At 42.3% G+C, this 22,791-nt stretch overlaps 2 protein-coding genes across 2 annotated transcripts; both read left to right on the top strand.

Moving 5' to 3' along the window:
- Positions 1-611: 611 nt before the first annotated feature.
- LOC311054658 (serine protease 27-like) lies at positions 612-3,465 on the top strand (the record flags this gene model as incomplete). The annotated part of the gene is made up of 4 exons (XM_084070662.1): positions 612-676; positions 2,560-2,810; positions 3,035-3,175; positions 3,278-3,465. 4 exons carry the CDS (start codon positions 612-614, stop codon positions 3,463-3,465), a joined length of 645 nt encoding a protein of 214 aa, XP_083926788.1.
- Positions 3,466-9,121: 5,656 nt separating this feature from the next.
- On the top strand, positions 9,122-22,503 carry LOC311054657 (cytochrome P450 2K1-like; the record flags this gene model as incomplete). The annotated part of the gene is made up of 11 exons (XM_084070661.1): positions 9,122-9,331; positions 13,227-13,277; positions 14,103-14,279; positions 16,900-17,062; positions 17,485-17,634; positions 18,381-18,601; positions 20,478-20,627; positions 20,985-21,126; positions 21,607-21,791; positions 21,885-22,026; positions 22,138-22,503. 11 exons carry the CDS (start codon positions 9,122-9,124, stop codon positions 22,323-22,325), a joined length of 1,779 nt encoding a protein of 592 aa, XP_083926787.1. The 3' UTR covers positions 22,326-22,503.
- Between the last annotated feature and the right edge of the window lie 288 nt (positions 22,504-22,791).

Raw genomic sequence — 22,791 nt, 5'->3', positions numbered from 1 at the left:
CAGTTGCCACATTTATTAAAAAACCTGTGGGGGATTAGGGAGCCAGGATGGGGGGGGGGGGGGGTGTATTCATGTCCGAGTGGACAAGACGGTCTCTGAGGCTTCTGGAGCGTCTGAAAGAGGAGAGGAGGATCAGTACACATGATCACACATCACTTTTTAGGACGTGCCAATGTTTTAGGAAAGCATTAATTAACCCTGCCGTTGGAGAATATTGCGTTGAGAAACAGAGCCGAGTGGGTGTCTGTTTGGGCTTTTTTATAGGGACGTTCTGTCTGTATGTAGAGCTCTATTCTACGCTGCGTCTAGGTCCGCTTGGTTATAACCTCTTTCTATGAAGCGGTTAGTAAGCTCTGTAGATTTAGATTCAGTCTATGGTGGAGCTGCAGTTACACCTAAGGCACAGGTAATAAAAGGCTTAAATTGTCCGTGCTGCTCCAGCGTTCATCTCTTCTGCACACTCAAGAATTGGTTTGGAAATAGAGTTAATGCTTCCTATCTAAGAATAGCTTATATTCTATAGTCTATACTTTAAACACTTTAAACTTTAAATTATTAAAGTTACCGTAGTAAACACTAGCTAACAGAAAAGGTTCAGCACATGGTGACGGATGGCAAAAGGACTGAAGATGAGCTTCTCCCAGGCTTTTATCCTGGCTTTAGGAATGAGACCCAGGTATCTCCAACACTGCGCCACTCCTCCAATCTCCACTCCACCCTCCAGTTACCATGGGGCACTGAAAACACTCAGAGGGTTAAAACACACTATGAGGCCATATAGGCCTTCACGGTCAGGTTTAGGCTAAGCATGTTCATGTTAAGGTGGCAACACAATGACACCCTTAACCAGCCCTGCCAACACATTGGCTTTTAGCTCAGCTTTAACAAGAGGACCAAATACCTGATAAGTGTTCAGCAATGAAGTGCAAACCCACAAATGCCCTCTAATCAAAAAAGTGTCAATTTACCATCCGAACGCCAACAAAAAAAAAACACTGGTTGCTGATCCCGAACGAGCCCTCAAATATGTTACAACCTCATATGGTCTAGAGCCTATGGAGTAACATATCTAAAAAGTATCACAAACCAGAGTAAAAAGTGTACATTTATTATTAGGATAAAACTTAAACAGTTTAGGGAAAGTACAAAATCGTCAGGGTGGCCAAAGACAAAATACTCCACCCTACCTGAAAATTAACTAAACTACACCAAAACATACAATCTAGACTCCCTAACTGAACAAAACAGGGTCAAAAGGGGGATCAATACACTCAAGAATTGGTTTGGAAATATAGTTAATGCTCCCTATCTAAGAATAGCTCAGAGTGGTCTATACTTTAAACACTCAGTATTAAAGTTACCTTTACACACAGCAGTAAAGGTATGGCACACAGCCTCTACAGTAGTAAACACTAGATAACAGAAAGGGTTCAGCACATGGTGACGGATGGCAAAAGGACTGAAGCTGAACTTCTCCCAGGCTCTTATCCTGGCTGCTTGCTGATTTAGGAATGAGACCCAGGTGTGCCTCCAACACCACGCCACTCCTCCAATCTCCACTCCACCCTCCATTTACCATGGGGCACTGAAAACACTCAGAGAGTGTTAAAACACACTATGAGGCCATATAGGGCCGTAACAGCTACGGTGATGTCGAGGGGTTCATAGATGGCGTCTAACGTTACAGGGTCAAATGTCGTATGATATCCCAGACAATGGGCACTGTCGTGGAATTCTGGATCAATCAGGATTAATGAGGCATAGGAGTCAAGACAATATTCTAGGTGGTGGTGATTATGCTTTATGTTACATGATATCATGGTCAGAAGTTAGCTGCTTCAAGGACAACTGAACCATAACAAGATAGGCTGTACCAAAACAATAGCTATTAGGCCTAGTGGAGACATCATTTAGGCTCTTACAAGCTGTCAAATATCATAATGTAAGTGATGGTATAATATAAAGGTTAGATATAAGGTTAGATATAAGCAGCCATATAACTTCTTCCTCAGCACTAACCACGGGGTCATGCTGGGTTGGTTGAAACGCTGGTTCAGTTGCTTCAGTGCTGGAGGGAGAGCTGGCATGGCCCGGCCCTCTAAGAGGCTGTTCAGCCACGGGGCGTCCTATCAGACACAGGTAAACAGAAACTATAGTCCCAGAACGAATACAATACATACCTGTAAGGGCCAGTGTTTCTTACGAAAGACCTTTTGCTTCATCTTCCACGGTCCTCAGAATCGCCTTCCTGGGACCATAGGCAGCTCGCTTGCTTCCTGGAGATTGCAGAGGACCGATCTGGAAAGCTAATGATAATGATTTTTTTTGCATCTCGCTTCTGTACTCAACTCAGATCAGGAAGAAAACAGAAGGCACTCTGTTGTTACTTCAATGTATAAATCGCCCAGTACCAGTTCCAATTGGCTAAGTGCAGAATCTGTGTGGAAGATGTACTCACTGCTCCAACGTTTTTGAATCAAACAAAGAAACTAAAAACATTGACACAGAAAGACAAGCAATATAACATTTCACTGGGACGTTTATATTTCTCTTTTCCAGGCCAAAAGATCTGCGCGTTGTCTTGGGGAAGCGAGACCTGGCTGGTCCAAATGGAGTGTCCAGAGATGTTGCTGAAATTGTGCTTCATCCAGGATATGGCGGGCTTGCCAACGACACGGCTCTGCTCCGGCTGGCTTCACCTGTCCCGTTCAATGACAAGATCAGAGCTGTGTGTCTGGCAGCCACTGACAGTGTGTTCAGCAACGGCACTCCCAGCTGGGTCCTTGGCTGGGGGAACATCGGCGAGGGAGGTGAGCATGACATCACATGTCAAAGTACATCAAATTTGGCAAAGTACAGTAGAATTCCATTGAATCATGTTTTGACAGACTGCCGAGTTTTAATACTACATGCCCAAAATATGGGCACATGGTTGAATGTGATTAATACTATACCTAACTGTCTATGGCAGCCACTACAGTGAGAGGCTGAAGACTGATAAGATTGTTCTACTGTCTATTGTCTCTATCTACAGTCCCTCTGCCGCCCCCTGAGGTTCTGCAGCAAGTCCAGGTTCCAGTTGTCGACAACGAAGTCTGCAACGATCGCTATCAAGGACGTATCACAGAGGACATGATCTGTGCTGGTTTGCTGGAAGAAGGAGGCAAAGACTCATGTCAGTTGTGTCATTCAGATCCCATTTAAATCTTAGCCGTAACTGAGTAGAACTGAAGAGTAAAATAATGTTAATTTCTGTGTTATCAGGGTGATTCTGGAGGTCCAATGGTCAGCAAATACGGCTCTGACTGGGTCCAGTCTGGAGTTGTGAGCTGGGGTTATGGCTGTGCTCGTCCCAGGCTGCCCGGTGTCTACGCCAGAGTGGACCGGTGCGAGATGTGGATCGCGTCCATCGCCAAAACTGGCCTGTGCTTCATCCGGTTTGAGTCCCAGAGTGCCAGACGCTGAGAGCAGCTCTACCCGCCCCGGTCTGCCAGCTGCTGTTGAAGGTGGGTTTGGAGTAATACAGTCCTGGACCAGTGGTTCTCAAACCTTTTAATTTCAAGGACCCCCATTACTCTGGGAGCGTACAAATGGGAGGGTCCATTTCACGCTCTCAGAGTTAAAGACCTGATAAGGGTCCATTTGGATGCGATTTCTGTCTTTAATGTACTCTGTCTGTATTAATCTGACTTCCACCAATATAGTGCTGTTTGTCTGTTTATGGTTTAATGATCAGGTACACAGTCAGTGAAGGCTGTAATTTGTGTACTGTCTCCCTTATGTCTCGTCCTCAGACCCGGTTGACCTTGATCAGTACAGTGAGAAGGAGTGAATGTTTGGAGGCGAGCGGATGGTGGGAGGTAAGGTAACGCTTTGCAATTTCATTCAATGTGTACATTCCATTCCAACCTCCCCACGCATACTACACACACACACACACGCACACGCACACGCACACGCACACGCACACGCACACACACACACACACACACACACACACACACACACACACACACACACACACACACACACACACACACACACACACACACACACCCACACACACACCAGAATTGTGGGAAGTGTAGGCATGGTGAAAGGCATAGACGCAGAGACCGTCATAATTCTGTGATACTCCTGACAATGTTCATTCATGTTCAAACATTCATGACTGTTTGTGTTTGTAGACACAAATATTCAATCAGTTCACTCCGTATAACCTTTAAATCGCAGCTTTCATGGTCTCACCATTTTTGTCAAAAATATTTTTGGACAAATGGTCTAGATTAAATTAAATGAATAAATACATGCTCTTTGTCCTTTTTGTCTGTTTCCAGATCATGGACTAAGGAGGAGAAGAGTCCGATCACAAAAGCCTGGCTTGACTACTGCAACTCCAACATGTTCAGCACTCATCTGCTCGCATTACACCTGCACCCACTGCAAAGACCACAACACAGTCCTCCAACCTTCACTGGCTTCCGCTCAAGAAACCTCCAGGAGCCCTCAGCACCCCGACATCAGAAGTTGTGATACTTGTATTCTTTCAATTCCGGCTGCAAGTACTGTACTCTTTATTTTCATAACATTCCTTCATTCATTAATGTTTTTGCAATGCATCACAGATATCAAGTAAACAGTCAAATCCTCATTGTTCATTCATCTGGCTATTTTCGAATGTTTGAATTATAAAATAGGACTTAAGTGGTTAATGATCAATAACTACAGTTCAATAGATTGCAATCTTTTAGAATGGGATATGGTGATCTTCTACCTTTCAGCTAATCAAGCTTAAATATTGCTCCAGCATTTTTCAAAACAGAGACCAGTATGGTTTTGATGCCAAACATCTTGGAAAGGTGAATCCAGGGTTGATGTTGACAAAATAATTGCCCCCTATTTTAAATTGCGTTTTACTTTTGAGGATTTGGGGAAAACTGGGATACTGTATTCTCCCATTCTATGTTCAATGATATGATATACAACTATGTTGCATCTGTCTGAGTAACCTAACTCAACCTTCCAAATTCCAAATTGTCTGTATATAGATAGTAGCCTACTTATTTTTGCACAGGTTAGATTTCTACACTTGCACTGTCCTTAGTAGGCCTACTGCACTTACAGCAGTAGGCTACTCTTGTATTATCTAGGAATCTAGGAAAGGCTAGAAGCGCACCATCTACGTACATGCACTGCAGCGTGACCATTTAGCTAACAACACGGTAGAGTTCAAGACCCCGATGTTAGATAGGAGAGTGTGGAGGGCAGCCATTCAGGAGTGCCGAGCTGGTGTTGACTAGACCGCACTCTCACATCACATCACTTATTATACCTTTGTGGTGAAGACAGGGCCTGCCTTGTTTGCATTTAGAGTTTGTTTGTGTTCAAATCAGGATCCACTTAACATTTCTACACATTTAATTCATGTTCATTTCACATTACACAACGACACAGATACAACAGTTATTACAGTAAGCCTTGATATGTCTCTTGTCTCCACACGTTCTTAAAACGAACACACGGTGGTGCTATTGTTCAAGACATACAGTATGTATGGTTATCATGGCAAAAGTTACAATTTCGTATGATCATTTCTTTGTGTCATCACATCCAGTTTCATTTGTTTAATCTGTATCCTGACTGAGTTCTCTATCCTGATTGGTTAAAAATTGGTATCCCAACCTGAAAATGCATGTTCTGTTTAATAAAGAGCTGGAGAGACATGGAGACTCCTGTTACTGAACAAACACTCTATAGCAATGAGTAGAATATAGAGCGATTCAACACTTATTTTAACCAGAGAAAATCACTTACTCTACCTTTAATATGTTGGATTCATGTTAATGTATTTTTTCACGTGCATATTCGGATATATTCAGACATTTAACCACCCTCAATACTTTATTTGTACTTGCTGCGCTCTTTTTTCACTCTATACCGAACCTCTTTGCCGTATATAGCAGATCTACCTGTGATGCTGCGTTGTGAGCTGGTGAATGCCCCCACCCCCTCCCCCCAGTATAGGGATGCTAGGGTTCATGTGCTTATTGTAAATAAAAATATCCTATCACACAAAGATTTGGTGGCCCCCCTAACTCTGAGGACCCCTAGGAGTCCCAGACCCCCTGCTGAAGACCCCTGCACTAGAGTATGAACTGAGAAAGGTTTGGTACATTTGATTATCAGATTGCTATAAGAAGAATCAAATAGCCTATCATTGCTGTGTCCATACCCATTTATTATTGTCTCCGCCAGGAGACTATGTTTTCACTTTCCGTCCCCCGTCCCCCTCGGCCAAGCTAACATTGGTCAAGCCTCACGTGACACGTGACAATACGTTGAAAGAGTGTGCTCTGATTGGCTAGTGAGACGCATGACGTATAGCGGCCTATAAATAGATGTGTCACTTCGGAGCGCTGCGCTGCGCGTTCCGAAGTGACATCAGTGCCATCAGCCAAGCTAACATTTAGTGGTTACATGTCGCCTTTCCGACAGACGGATAGGACACTTACACAGACAGGACGGATAGGACACTTACACAGACAGGACGGATAGGACACTTACACAGACAGGACGGATAGGACACTTACACAGACAGGACGGATAGGACACTTACACAGACAGGACGGATAGGACACTTACACAGACAGGACGGATAGGACACTTACACAGACAGGACGGATAGGACACTTACACAGACAGGACGGATAGGACACTTACACAGACAGGACGGATAGGACTTATACAGACAGGACGGATAGGACACTTATACAGACAGTGTGTCATGTTACTATGACACAGTAACATGTTCTATTTTTTGTAAGAATTAGAACATAAGAATTAGAACATTCCCAACATTCCCAACACAAGTCTGCTGGCGGAGACTTGTGCTCCGAGGAGCACATTTTCTAGTTATTATTATTTTACTCAAGCAAAGTAATGAGAATAGATAGACTTTTACTTGTAACACATGTAGCCCCTGAAGGGAGGCAGAGATAGAGTGATGTCATACGTGACACAGGTATTTAAGGCCTTTCTGAACAGGCAGGTAGCAGGTGGCCAATCTGTGGATCCTCACACAACACTGGTAGTGTGTTGACAGTCTGCAGATTGTAATGAAAAAAATGGAAACGTATACTGTACGTTGTTGTCTTTATCTGTGTGGATTACATTTCAAACATATTTGTGCGCTGACAACAACAAATAGTGTCATCTGAAGCTTTCTATTGTATGTTTTGTCAAAAGCACAGAAAACAGTCAATCCAAATGGCAAAGCAAGCTTTAGGAAATGTTTTATTTTTTAACAATTCCAGTACAATTAGGTAGCCAATGGTATTCCATAAAGGTGTGAAGTGACAAAAACCTTCAATCCGACATATCAACATGAGGAACTTTGTTGTATGCACCAGGCATATTGATCAGTTTCAGTTCATTACAGCTGGACAATATGGAAAACAAAAAGTAATTGGTACCTATTTGCTCCCACAGGGGAATTTCAGTTTTCAGCTTCACCCAGCTAATTGCTGCTCACAGAGGAGTACAGGGGGGAGAAGTTAGGGGTGTGTTGCTCAGTAGTTGGGAGGGAATTAATAAAGACTGCACTTAGTGACAAGTTTTTAATTGTTGGCATGGTGTTAGGTATGGTCATAAGGTTTTCAAAAACCATCACGAACAAGTTGTGCTAGCCCCCTACTGCAGTGGTTCTTGGTCTTGGTCCCGGAGGTTCCATCACCTGTTTGTGGTTACTGGAGCTGTAGGAAAAGAGGTAGAGAACCAAAAGAACCACAACAGTCCCTAGCAAGATTGTGGAACTAGTGGACTGGAGGAAGATCAAATACTTATAGCTCTCTCAGCTGTAGCAGCAAACACTGTTTGTGCTCACTTATATATAATGTCCCAATGCGATCACGTGATTTCCAGATTTCCAAATGACTATCTAAACACAAGTGGAAGTGAAAGTTTGCAGCTCTCTGCCTTGTTACTACTGTATGACAAAACGTACAGAACAATATGATGTTCAGTGTACATTACACAACCTCTGATTTACAGCAGATCCGGCCATTTCCAGTAAATGACTCTCGACACCAGGGACGTGCTGGGCCCTTAATTCAGTCTGGGAATCTGAGGCCCGCCCGACGAGGTCCCAAATACAAACCGATGAGCGGTATAGTTTTATTTATAATACAAATATACAATGAAAAATATACAATAATGATAAAATACTGGAGGTAATGGAAAGAATAGGACAGAAAACATGTTGGCATTTTTTATTACCCAGCATCACTAACATAACGTGGGGTAAACAATTAACATGTGTCACTAGAGATCCACCTCAGCCACGAAAACTGTACTTTTGTTTCTAATCATATATGCTGTCTAATTAGTGAGAAGCATTCTTTGGCAGGCTGCTGGGCAAGCTTCATGCTGGGATTGCAGCCTTGTTCTAAAATTCTGCCAGCGCTGCTTTGTCATTACCAAAAACACTGCCTGCCTGCTACAGGACTCTCTGAGGTCATCAGTGTTCACGACTGCATCACATCCTCTGCAGACAGAGAACAGTGGGTCACCTGCAATCTGCATGTATGATGCTAGAGGCACATGGTGCGTCACTTCCTTTCAAGCTAATGGAGAAGTGTGTGTGTGTGTGTGTGTGTGTGTGTGTGTGTGTGTGTGTGTGTGTGTGTGTGTGTGTGTGTGTGTGTGTGTGTGTGTGTGTGTGTGTGTGTGTGTGTGTGTGTGTGTGTGTATTGCATGCAGAGTGAAAGTTCAGCTCTCTGCCTTGTTACTACTGTATGACAATACAATGTTCAGTGTTCATTACACAATCTCTGCTTTTTTTTTTGTTGGGGATGTCATTATTGGCAGAAATGTTCATTCATTGCTATAATGGAACACTTTGTAACACTTTGTGACTATAATGGAACACTTTGTGACTTGTGAAACCAGCTGGTCCAAGCTGTTTTTTTCAGCAGGGGTGTCAACTTGTTCCTCCCTTAAGTATGAAGGGCGGTTCATGTATTATCAGCACTATGGTAACATGTTTTTGGGACATTATATAAGTGAGCACAAACAGTGTTTGCTGCTACAGCTGAGAGAACTAAAAGTAAAAAAAAAGAAAACGATGTCTCTGTCTGACAATTTCATCTTCCTCCAGTCCACTAGTTCCACGACCTTGCTGGGGACTGTTGTGGTTCTTCTGGTTATCATCTACTTTTCCTACAGCTCCAGTAACCACAAACAGGTGAAGGAACCTCCGGGACCAAGGCCATTGCCTCTGCTGGGTAACCTGCTGCAGCTGGATCTTCATAGACCCCATATCACCCTTTGTGAGGTGAGTTTAACCTCTGAAACCATCCAGTCTTAGTGAAACAGACCTGTACTTGGACCTCTTTTTACGTGTACTACACCACCTACACCATCTTTGACAAAAAATAACCACTCCCAGGATAGGTATGCTGGGGTTCAAGTGGTTAAACGTGGGCTGTGCCTGGGTTCTTGTTGTCTCCGCCAGGCCAAAGGCATGCTGGAGAGTATGTTTTCGTTCCCGTCCCGCTGTGTGTCCCCCCCCCCCTAGCCAAGCTAACATTGGTCAAGCTTCACGAAGCCTCGGAAACCCAGCCTTTTGGGGGGGGAGGGGGGGGAGGCGGGGACATAGATTGGTGAAGCAATAGGGGGCGCCGCACTGCTCCGGGCGCCTGGGTTTGGATCCGCCCTTCGAGACCATGGATGGGGCTCGTTCTCTCAGTCTAAGCTTCACGTGACACGTGACAATATGTTGTCACCAATGCTTTTGATTGGCTAGAGGGACGCATGATGAAATAAAATCCTATAAATAGGTGTGTCACTTCCAAAGACTATTTATGTCTTTGGAAGTGAGGTAATCAATAGCTTAGACAGGATCATTCAGGAACAGTACTTTCCAGTACAAACAGAGATCACAGCTGAGATCACACAATGCAACTAACTCTCATTACGCAAACTGAAGAAGCAGGAAATCATCGTCTGAAACCTCATGAAGAAGCAAAGGCGCAACGCCTTTGCTTCTTCATGAAGGGGAGGGGAGGCTTCCAAAGTTTGCAGGATTGGTCCGTTTTGAACAAAAAGCCTCAAACTATGCACGCAGCTTGCGATTTCCGTGAAATTTCACACGCACATTCCCACTAGGCCGAGGAAGAAATGGCACCCTTTTCACATTGGCCTGTTATAGCGCCACCAGCAGGTCTAATTTAGCTAAACACATTTTTGGAACAAAATGCCTCAAATCATGAATGCAGTGTCTGATTGCCGTGAAAGACCTAAGAATAAATGGCACCCTTTTCACATTGGCCTATTATAGCGCCACCAGGAGGCCAGAATAATGTACCTGACCTGGCGGAGACCTGTGCTCCGAGGAGCACTTTTTCTAGTTTACATCAGAATCAGAATCAGGTTTATTGTCACATCACAGGTTTACAAGGTAAAAAAGTGGGTGAAATTTGTTTTTGTACATCATTCCCATCGCAACGTTAAATCCGTAGAAAGAAGAGTGGGGAGAGAGAGAAGAAGAGGGGTAGGGGGGCAAGTGGGAAGGAGATCAAACAAGAGAACAATAGAAGCCAAATATTTACAAAGTACCTGAGATAAGAGACAGACTGAGGTGCCTGAGCATAGCAGCAATGTATGTATACTGTGCATGATATACTTATAGACGTTAAGGTGCTTAGAGAAAAAAAAAGCTCCTTTTAATAAAAAAAATAAAAATAAAAATAAAAAAGACCAACAAAAAAAGGTTTGTGCGTTATACATGGGATTAGGGTGCAGAAGCCTAAGGGTGGACTGACCCTGGTATAATCCTCTTAATGTTTAATCTTCAAGTGTTTCTTCAAATTAGCATTTTGACTAAAGCTTTTGCCACAAAAAGTACAATTAAATCCTTTCTTAAAAAAATCCAAAAGCTTTTGTCACAAAAACTGTACACCTAAAGGGTTTTTGGTGTGATTCCTCAAGTGTTTTTCATATTACTGAGGGGGAGCTAAGTCCGAGTCATTTTCCTGGTATAATCCACAGGTGTGTTCAGGAAGAGCCAGAAAAGTCTGCAACCAGCTGGGCAGTACCGCCTGTTGTCAGGCTGCTGAAAGGAGCTCATGCTTCATTCAGCATTCTGACAGCAGCCGGGTTAAAACTTTTCCAAAACCTGGCAGTGGAACTCTTGATACTGCGGTAGGTCCCCTTGCCCGGTCGCGGTCGTTGTAGGGTTCCGAACAGTTTGTGACTTAGGTGGTACTTGTCCTTGATGATGCGCTTGGCTTTGACCACGCACCGCTTCTTGTACAAGTCCTGGAGCGCTGGGAGCTCGCTTCCCATTATTCGCTCTGCCGATCGCACTACTCGCTGTAGGTTGATCTTCTCTCGGGCAGTGCAGTTCCCATACCAGGCCGTGATGCAGCCTGTTAGAACGCCTTCAACCGAACTGTTGTAGTACAGCTTGAGGATGCGCTGTCCTACTCCGATCTTATTCAGGCGGCGGAGCCAGTACAGTCGCTGCTGAGCCTTTTTCTTCACGTGTGTGGTGTGCATCTCCCATTTAAGGTCCTCCTCGATGTGTACTCCGAGGAACTTGAACTCGCTGACCCTTTCCACTGCAGCACCGTCGATGAGGATGGGCGCATGGTCTCTCCGTGGCCTCCTGAAGTCCACGATCAGTTCTTTGGTCTTGTCGACGTTGAGAGCGAGGTTGTTCTCCTGGCACCAGAGCGCCAGTGAGTTGATCTCATCTCTGTAGTCAGACTCGTCGTTGTTGACGATTCGGCCTATCACTGTCGTGTCGTCCGCGTACTTTATCATGATGTTGGAGACATGTCTGGCTATGCAGTCATACTTACATCTGCCTTTTATAGCGCCGCCAGGAGGCCGACCTATGTAAAACACATTTTTGGATATTACTCCTTCAGATTTTATCCAAATTTCAGGCAAATCGGTACACATGCTCATGTGATCAAGACTGATCTGTTTCATTTTTCATATTCCATCCTGATTTGCCTGATCTAAAGTTTGCAGGACTGGTCCGTTTTGAACAAAATGCAGCAAATCATGAACGCAGCGCCCGATTGTGGTGAAACTTTGCACGCACATTCGCACTACATTGAGGAACAAATGCCAGCCTTTCAACATTGCCCGATTATAGCGCCACCAGGAGGCCAATTTTCGCAAAGAAAATATACAGTACATCTACAAATGTTGCCCAAACATCACGGAAATTGGTACATATTATCTCTTTAGTTAAGTGATCAAGATGGATCCGTCCGATCCATCTAATTTCTCACATTCCAGCCTTTGCAGACATAAATTATTACATTATAAAACTTACATTAACCACTTTAGCCCTATTTTTTACACTATTTGAAACTAGCCGATCTACAAGCTCACAACGCATCACATTGCGACGAGTTGTGAGCTTGTAGATCTGCAATTTTCAAACATTTTAGTATTTTTACTTTTGGTACTTTAAGTACATTTTGATACCAATACTTTTGTACTTTTAAAAGTCCGGAATCTTGTAACAAAGACAGCAGCCCCTAGGCAACTGTCAGTTGCTGTGGAACAATGTCAGGGGTGCTCAATCTATTGCCACTTTAAGTCATCTTTCATGAATAAACATCAAGTTGACATTGCATGCCTTAACAATCAATTTACCTTTACTTTATCTGACAGCTGTACAACACGTTTCCTTGGCTGTTAAAGTGGATAAGGACCCGTAAGCTGCTCATGGCTAAAACTCAAAAGCAATTAAGCGCCATAAAAGACTTGGTAAAACAACTGAAAAAGACTCTGAACCCTCAGATGTGCAGGGGGTTTGTGGATTCTTTTCTGAAGCGTAAGCAGAAAGATGAGGTATGGAAATGTCAATAGGAAATTGTTGCTGTTGGGTGGGATATCAACTGTCCAGAACAGTTAATATTCAGGAAGAAATGGGGAAAACAATAACCTGTAGTCCAATGGATTCAATGTAGTTATTATTTAGTCACAAGCACTTGTTAATATGTTTTATTGGTTACATATTTATACAACCAACAGACCTAACCACTTTAAGTTAGAATAAATCAAAATGATGCAATAAACATTCTGTACAAGGTTTCTGCCCGACAGTTTTGCTCATTATCATTGTCCCAAAGAAGAAACGGCTGCAGTAGCTACACTGTTACATATTTGTTCTGCAATGTGTGCGCGTCGTGTCTGTTTCCTTGTAGGACTCAGGTGAGATGGACTCTTACTATCATGACGAGAACCTGATATTGTCAGTGGGCAACCTGTTTGCTGCAGGGACTGATACCTCTGGAAAAACATTGGAATGGGGCTTGTTGTTCATGGCCAAATATCCACAAATACAGGGTAAGCACTGAAGTAAAAAGTGCACAAACGCACACACACGCACGCACACAGGAACTGGTGACATAACGCAAAAAGATAATCAAAGATAAGGCTTGGAATATTAAAGCATTTGCAGATCATTAACATTACACAATTTTATTGTTCATATAATGCCTATATACAGTGATGTGTTGGTTATTTTATAATTGCTCGTGCTGGATTAATTAAAATGTTCAACTCACAAATACATGTCCTTTTTTACCCCTTTTATTACCGTAATTATGCCAATTAATCCTCCCTACACCCTTCTGTAGTTTGCCACTGCTGTTTTATTGTTTATTTAGTCACTCCCTCAGCAGTGACTCTTCTTCCTGGGGGTTCCTGTTTAGTTGTACCATAGTGACCCCCCCCCCCCCCCCTAGAAAGCTAGGGGGTTGCCATGCCCTGGAACCCAAAATGATGCCCATGTGGGAGAAAGTCAGTTATTGACTTATTTTATAATGGAACACTTTGTGACTTTGTGACTATAATGGAACACTTCGTGACTTGTGAAACCAGCTGGTCCAAGCTGTTTTTTGTCAACTTGTTCCTCCCTTAAGTATGAAGGGCGGTTCATGTATTATCAGCACTATGGTAACATGCTTTTGGGACATTATATAAGTGAGCACAAACAGTGTTTGCTGCTACAGCTGAGAGAACTAAAAGTAAAAAAAAAGAAAACGATGTCTCTGTCTGACAATTTCATCTTCCTCCAGTCCACTAGTTCCACGACCTTGCTGGGGACTGTTGTGGTTCTTCTGGTTATCATCTACTTTTCCTACAGCTCCAGTAACCACAAACAGGTGAAGGAACCTCCGGGACCAAGGCCATTGCCTCTGCTGGGTAACCTGCTGCAGCTGGATCTTCACAGACCCCATATCACCCTTTGTGAGGTGAGTTTAACCTCTGAAACCATCCAGTCTTAGTGAAACAGACCTGTACTTGGACCTCTTTTTACGTGTACTACACCACCTACACCATCTTTGACAAAAAATAACCACTCCCAGGATAGGTATGCTGGGGTTCAAGTGGTTAAACGTGGAATGTGCCTGGGTTCTTTGAATTGTTGTCTCCGCCAGGCCGAAGGCATGGTGGAAAGTATGTTTTCGTTCCCGTCCCGCTGTGTGTCCCCCCCCCTAGCCAAGCTAACATTGGTCAAGCTTCACGTGACACGTGACAATATGTTGTCACCAATGCTTTTGATTGGCTAGAGGGACGCATGACGAAATAAAATCCTATAAATAGGTGTGTTACTTCCAAAGACTACTTACGTCTTTGGAAGTGAGGTAATCAATAGCTTAGACAGGATCATTCAGGAACAGTACTTTCCAGTACAAACAGAGATCACAGCTGAGATCACACAATGCAACTAACTCTCATTACGCAAACTGAAGAAGCAGGAAATCATCATCTGAAACCTCATGAAGAAGCAAAGGCGCAACGCCTTTGCTTCTTCATGAAGCAAAGACGGACAAAGTGAAAACATACTCTCCACCTCTGGCGGAGACAACGACAAAAAACGAAGACAAGCCACAAATGCTGACAACATGACACAGCAAAGATTGCTACATTCTCTGGAAGAAAAAGTACAAGAGTCTGTAAAGAACATCGAAAGGAAAAGAAGGCACTGGTCACAGTATTCAATAGATCAAAGACAACATCAACGAGCACATTACACCAGTAAGAGGAGACGCTACAGATCACTTAAAGAACTAGAAGACGTTCAAGTTGATGAAGCTGGTGCCGCATTCTTAAAGAAGATGTCAGAAAGTGGACCCAAGGCCGAAGTCTCCGCCAGGCCGAAGGCATGGTGGAGAGTATGTTTTCACTTTGTCCGTCCGTGTGTGTGTGTGTCTGTCCTGTGAACACCTAACATTGGTCAAGCTTCACGTGACATCACAATATGTAATATAAATAGGTAAGACAGTTTTACCACCTCGCCTGGCGGAGACCTGTGATCCGAGGAGCACATTTTCTAGTATTTAAAATACTTTGAGGAAGTGATATACAGTATACTCACTCAGTGGTGGACAAAGTAAGGCAAGGCAGTTTTATTTGTATAGCACATTTCAACAAGGTTGAAAAATAACATACAATTACAGTGCAGAAGAGAAAAATAATAAGAAAAGTAACTCAATCAAGGGCAGCGGCAAACAGAAAGGTCTTTAGTTGTGTTTTAAAAGAAATAAGAGTGGCAGCAGACCACTCTACTGAACCCCAGTACTTGGGTCAAAGTTACTCCTGGTCAAATATCACTCAACTATAAGTGAAAGTTTCTTTAAGATTAAAGCTGCAATGTGTATTTTATGACCTCTGCTGACAGAGAGAGGTAATTGCATACCCAGATGGGACACCAAACATCCACCGCTCAAACAAGAGGGAATCCCTGCTTATATGCTTAAATGTCTTGCAGGGGCTACTTGCCACCTTGTCCTGACACCAGTGGGAGAGTAGACCAGCTCCAACCACCACATTGTTATATTGTATAATAACATACTATTCTACCATACTGATTGATTAAAATAACATTTTATTCATCAAAATAAATATTGGATTGCATCGTGATACCAATAATTGACATGGAACAACAAAAACTCAAATAAACTAAATACAAATAAAAACATGGGGCGACTCGAAAGCCGAATGGTAAGAGCTGAATGTCAGCACTTACTCTCTCCACATTCCCTATCTCTCTCCATTGTCACTGTCAATATCAATAAAGGGTAAATAAATGCCCCAACATATCATTAAAAAAGGAATGAATGTGTAATTTTATTTCGTGCCTACATTTTGTGACCCATCCCTTATGGGATTATTAAATACTATTTCAAGTTATAAAGCTAGAGGCAAAATACTGTACCTTGTCTAATAATAATGAACATCTGTAGCTTCTATATACCTTAAAGGTATGAGTAAGTAAATTATATTTTTTGGTTAAAAACAGGGTTTCGTTATAAGGTTAAAGCTCAATAGTCAGATAGTTGCTATAGAGTGTTTGTTCAATTACAGGGGTCTCTGTCTCTCCAGCTCCTTAGAAAACTGAAAATATACAAGTGGGCCAATTTCAGGAGGGAGTACCCATTCATCAGCTTACATTTTATAGTGTTTCAGTTCCTTTTGTCTGCTCACTTCTTTGTGTCATCACTTTCAATTTCACTTGTTTATCCCATATCCTGTATGAGTTCTCTCTCCTGATTGGATACAATTGGTATCCCGAACTGAAAAATGATTTGCTCTTTACCTGAGAGCAGGGAGACCCCTGATACTGAACAAAAACTATTTTAACAACAGCAACAACAGCAACAACAACAAACAACTATTACTGCACCTATACGGTAGCTATAGTTTAAATTCCACTTTTCCAATTTTCCATAATGATAATTTATTTTTTGAAACGTAATTTGAAACCTAAAAAAATCTGTGTACTGCACAGTATTGCTACATTGTTATTATGTGACCAATCACTTTTCTTTTATTTCTATGACGTTTGACAGTTTTCTTATTCTCTTTCAGCTTTCAAAGAAATATGGGTCTGTATTTACTGTGTATTTTGGCCTCAAGAAAGTGGTGGTCCTGTCAGGATATAAGACGGTGAAGGAGGCCCTGGTCAACCATGCAGAAGAGTTTGGGGACAGAGAGATCACTCCTATTTTAAAAGATGTTTACGGTGGACACGGTATGGACTTATACTTTTTGTGTTTTTTCGTAATTGAATGCCCTACTTGGTCATCCTACAGCGTCAAACAAAAAGTATCAAAAGTAGCAGATCCACAAGCTCAAAACGCGACATGAAGCAACTCGTTTTCGGCTTGTAGATCTGCTACTTTTGATACTTTTGAATTTGAATCCTGAAAACTAACAGTTTTGGACATATGAGGTTTCCACACGACAGACGATTCACAAGCTCACAATAATTGACAACATACATTAGAGAGAAAATGGAGGAAAGCACAAAGAAATTGGAGTTGTTGCAAAATAAGTTCTGTTTGTCATCATTATAGATATAGTCTTATTGGTTCATATCCTACAGAATGTGTTTAACCATAATCTCTGCCTGACAATATGTGGCCCTTTGTTGCATGATTTGATGTTTAACAGGTATCATCTTTGCAAATGGAGAGTCGTGGAGAGAGATGAGGCGTTTTGGCCTGGCTAACCTGAGAGACTTTGGGATGGGGAAGAAAGCAGCAGAGGAGAAAATTATGGAGGAGAGTCAGCAGCTAATCAAATTGTTTGAAAAATATGAAGGTGCAGTACACATTTTACACAGTATGCGTTATTGAAACAACTTTACAGTATTTCCCATTATAGTCATTGCCAATGCCGATGTTTAGGAAATAAAGGGTAAGTTGAGACATTGGGTAAGATGAGCCACCCCATGTTTCAATTAATCCAAAACCATAATGCAGGGCCATGACAGCAATGTGTCGATGTGTGTTTCCTTGAGCAAGTCTCTTCACCCCTAATTGCTCCCCGGGCGCCAATGGAGGGAGAAGGCTGCCCACTGCTCCTAGTTGTTATAGGATGGGTTAAAAGCAGAGGACGAATTTCACGCTATGTGCATATATATATACACATATATACACATACTGTGACAGAATAACACCCCAAAGGAGTGGGGACTATTCTATTCTATTATATTCTAGTATGCAGTACCAATTATGGATTGATTTTCAATTACATATATCATTTGTGAACTACATGATCTAGGTTTCTAGAGGTGCTCAAGAAGGTGAAGTACATATGATTTAATTTATTTGACTGAAAATTGTATCCACCTTTGGCCTGAGTAAGGTGTAGACCACACACATTGCCAATTGTTTTCTTTGGAGTGCCTGGCCAAGCCAGAAGCACCACTGCTGGGAAACAAAGCCAGGCCAAAGTGGTGGGGAGTGTTTTTTTTTTTTTTTTGTTGATTGTTTTTGCTACTTCTAAGCCACCAACAAAATATACTGCAATATTATGCTCTCTTTTTTGTTTGTCACTTTTGACAGGTAACGCATTTGATACAACACATCCATTGCATTATGCTGCATCCAATATTATCTCATCAATTGTGTATGGAAACAGATTTGAATACACTGACCCACAATTCAAAGACATGGTGAATAGGACCAATGACAACATACGCCTTACCGGCTCTGCATCAATACAGGTAAGTATAATATTGTCTCCGCCAGGCCGAAAGGCATGGCGAGAGAGTATGTTTTGCACCCTGTCGTCCGTCCGTCCGTCCGTCCTTGTGCGTGTGTGTTTCATATTCCATCCTGATTGGCTAAGAATGGCTTCCAAAGTTTGCAGGAGTGCTCAGTTTTGAACAAAATGCCTCAAATCATGAACACAGCGTGCAATTTCCGTGAAATTTTGCACATACATTCCCAGTAGGCCGAGGAAGAAATGCCACTTGATAATGTTCAAATCAGCCTCATGGTGGCGCCATAACATGCCGATTCGTGTTTTTACCCATAACTGCATCATAAGTGCTAACACTTTGTATGTGCACATTTTTGTCTCCGCCAGGCCGAAGGCATGGAGAGAGAGTATGTTTTACCCTCCGTCCGTCCGTCCGTCCGTCCGTCCGTCCGTGTGTGTGTGTCCTTCTGTCTGTGAGCAGCTAATCTCTGGCACCGTTGGCCCGGTCACTCTGAAACTGTGAACAAACACTCCCTGGATGCCAATTCAGAACCTCTGCCCCAATTTTTTCATATGGGCCTGTTATAGCGCCACCAGGAGGCCGATTTGTGCAAAACCTATTTTTTTACATTACTCCTACAGATTTTATCCAAACGTCATGCAAATCGGAACACATTATCTCTATAGTCATGTGATCAACACGGATCTGTCAGATTTCCCATATTCCATCCTCATTGCCTATGGTTGGCTTCCAAAGTTTGCAGGATTGGTCCGTTTTGAACAAAAAGCCTCAAACTATGCACGCAGCTTGCGATTTCCGTGAAATTTCACACGCACATTCCCACTAGGCCGAGGAAGAAATGGCACCCTTTTCACATTGGCCTGTTATAGCGCCACCAGCAAGTCTAATTTAGCAAAACACATTTTTGGAACAAAATGCCTCAAATCATGAATGCAGTGTCTGATTGCCGTGAAAGACCTAAGAATAAATGGCACCCTTTTCACATTGGCCTATTATAGCGCCACCAGGAGGCCAGAATAACGTACCTGACCTGGCGGAGACCTGTGCTCCGAGGAGCACTTTTTCTAGTTTACATCTGCCTTTTATAGCGCCACCAGGAGGCCGACCTATGTAAAACACATTTTTGGATATTACTCCTTCAGATTTTATCCAAATTTCAGGCAAATCGGTACATATGATCTCTATAGTCATGTGATCAAGACTGATCTGTTTCATTTTTCATATTCCATCCTGATTTGCCTGATCTAAAGTTTGCAGGAGTGGTCCGTTTTGAACAAAATGCAGCAAATCATGAACGCAGCGCCCGATTGCGGTGAAACTTTGCACGCACATTCGCACTACATTGAGGAACAAATGCCAGCCTTTCAACATTGCCCGATTATAGCGCCACCAGGAGGCCAATTTTTGCAAAGAAAATATACAGTACATCTACAAATGTTGCCCAAACATCACGGAAATTGGTACATAGTATCTCTTTAGTTAAGTGATCAAGATGGATCCGTCCGATCCATCTAATTTCTCACATTCCAGCCTTTGCAGACATAAATTATTACATTATAAGACTTACATTAACCACTTTAGCCCTATTTTTACACTATTTGAAACTAGCCGATCTACAAGCTCACAACGCATCACATTGCGACGAGTTGTGAGCTTGTAGATCTGCTATTTTCAAACATTTTAGTATTTTTACTTTTGGTATTTTAAGTACATTTTGATACCAATACTTTTGTACTTTTAAAAGTCCGGATTCTTGTAACAAAGACAGCAGCCCCTAGGCAACTGTCAGTTGCTGTGGAACAATGTCAGGGGTGCTCAATCTATTGCCACTTTAAGTCATCTTTCATGAATAAACATCAAGTTGACATTGCCTTAACAATCAATTTACCTTTACTTTATCTGACAGCTGTACAACACGTTTCCTTGGCTGTTAAAGTGGATAAGGACCCGTAAGCTGCTCATGGCTAAAACTCAAAAGCAATTAAGCGCCATAAAAGACTTGGTAAAACAACTGGAAAAGACTCTGAACCCTCAGATGTGCAGGGGGTTTGTGGATTCTTTTCTGAAGCGTAAGCAGAAAGATGAGGTATGGAAATGTCAATAGGAAATTGTTGCTGTTGGGTGGGATATTAACTGTCCAGAACAGTTCATATTCAGGAAGAAATGGGGAAAACAATAACCTGTAGTCCAATGGATTCAGTGTAGTTATTATTTAGTCACAAGCACTTGTTAATATGTTTTATTGGTTACATATTTATACAACCAACAGACCTAACCACTTTAAGTTAGAATAAATCAAAAATGATGCAATAAAAGTTCTGTACAAGGTTTCTGCCCGACAGTTTTGCTCATTATCATTCTTCCAAAGAAGAAACGGCTGCAGTAGCTACACTGTTACATATTTGTTCTGCAATGTGTGCGCGTCGTGTCTGTTTCCTTGTAGGACTCTGGTGAGATGGACTCTTACTATCATGACGAGAACCTGATATTGTCAGTGGGCAGCCTGTTTGGTGCAGGGACTGATACCTCTGGAACTACATTGGAATGGGGCTTGTTGTTCATGGCCAAATATCCACAAATACAGGGTAAGCACTGAAGTAAAAAGTGCACACACGCACGCACGCACACAGGAACTGGTGACATAACGCAAAAAGATAATCAAAGATAAGGCTTGGAATATTAAAGCATTTGCAGATCATTAACATTACACAATTTTATTGTTCATATAATGCCTATATACAGTGATGTGTTGGTTATTTTCTAATTGCTTGTGCTGGATTAATTAAAATGTTCAACTCACAAATGCATGTCCTTTTTTTTTACCCCTTTTAGTAATTATGCCAATTAATCCTCCCTACACCCTTCTGTAGTTTGCCACTGCTGTTTTATTGTTTATTTAGTCACTCCCTCAGCAGTGACTCTTCTTCCTGGGGGTTCCTGTTTTGTTGTACCATAGTGAGCCCCCCCCCCCTAGAAAGCTAGGGGGTGGCAATTGCCATGCCCTGGAACCCAAAATGATGCCCATGTGGGAGAAAGTCAGTTATTGACTTCTTTTGTTTTCCCAGATCAAGTTCAAGAAGAGTTGAGCAGGGTGATTGGAAGTCGTCAGGTGCTTGTAGAGGACCGGAAGAACCTGCCCTACACTGATGCAGTCATTCATGAGACCCAGAGACTTGCAAACATTGTCCCGTTGTCCATTCCTCATGTCACCAACCGAGATGTCACATTTCAGGGCTATTTCATCAAGAAGGTTGGAAATAATTAGATGATACAGTTAATGTTTTCAGTTAAATTCATGAAATTAGTCTTTGTCCTTTATCAACTCTTCTGTTTTTCATAACAGGGAACAACTGTGATCCCCCTTCTGATGTCTGTTCTAAATGATGAGAATGAATGGAAGAATCCATACACATTCAACCCAGCACACTTCTTAGATGAGCATGGCAAATTTGTGAAGAAAGATGCATTTATGCCCTTCTCTGCTGGTATGGAGCTGACATTGCAATTAGTAGATGTCATGTGTATGCTGTAGTCTGAATCCATATGAATCAGTTATTGCATCTACTGAAACTGTGGCTCTGTGCTGTCTCTCCCAGGTCGTAGGGCGTGTCCGGGAGAGAGTCTGGCCAGGATGGAGCTCTTCCTCTTCTTCACCTCTCTCCTCCAGCACTTTCGTTTCACTCCTCCACCTGGGGTAACAGAGGATGAATTGGATCTGACATCAGCTCTGGGGTTCACCCTTAACCCTTCACCTCATCAGCTGTGTGCTGTCACTCGCCTCTAAATAGCAGGGTAGTTCCTACAGGCTGCTTTCCATAAATTCCACTTTTGCATTGCTCATTTTAACAAGAATGTCATTTAAGTAGTGGTGGACAAAGTACTGAACCTCAGCACTTGAGTCAAAGTGTAGATATTCCTGGTCAAATATTACTCAACTGGAAGTTAAAGTTGCTTAGTCAAATTTGTATTGGTGTACTTGCTTTAAAAAATAATACTTTAGTATTCAGAAGTAGGCTACATGCTTTTTAAATTACGTAAGTATTCAAACGTACAAATTATAAAGCACAACACAAAATCTGACCATGATGCAAATGACAAAATCAAAGATTTTCCAGAAATATTCAGAAATAAAATAATGGGGAAAACAGACAATCTGCAAGTTCACTATGGTCACATCACAATGTGAAAAAAAATCAAATACACCTATTTACGTAAAGTACAGATAGTCAAATATGTACTGTAGAAAGCAC

Source organism: Gymnoscopelus microlampas, assembly GCF_963454915.1.
Source record: "Gymnoscopelus microlampas genome assembly, chromosome: 11".
NCBI lineage: Eukaryota > Metazoa > Chordata > Actinopteri > Myctophiformes > Myctophidae > Gymnoscopelus > Gymnoscopelus microlampas.
The sequence above is the reverse complement of the archived record's forward strand: the minus strand, read 5'-3'. Positions and strand labels throughout refer to the sequence as shown.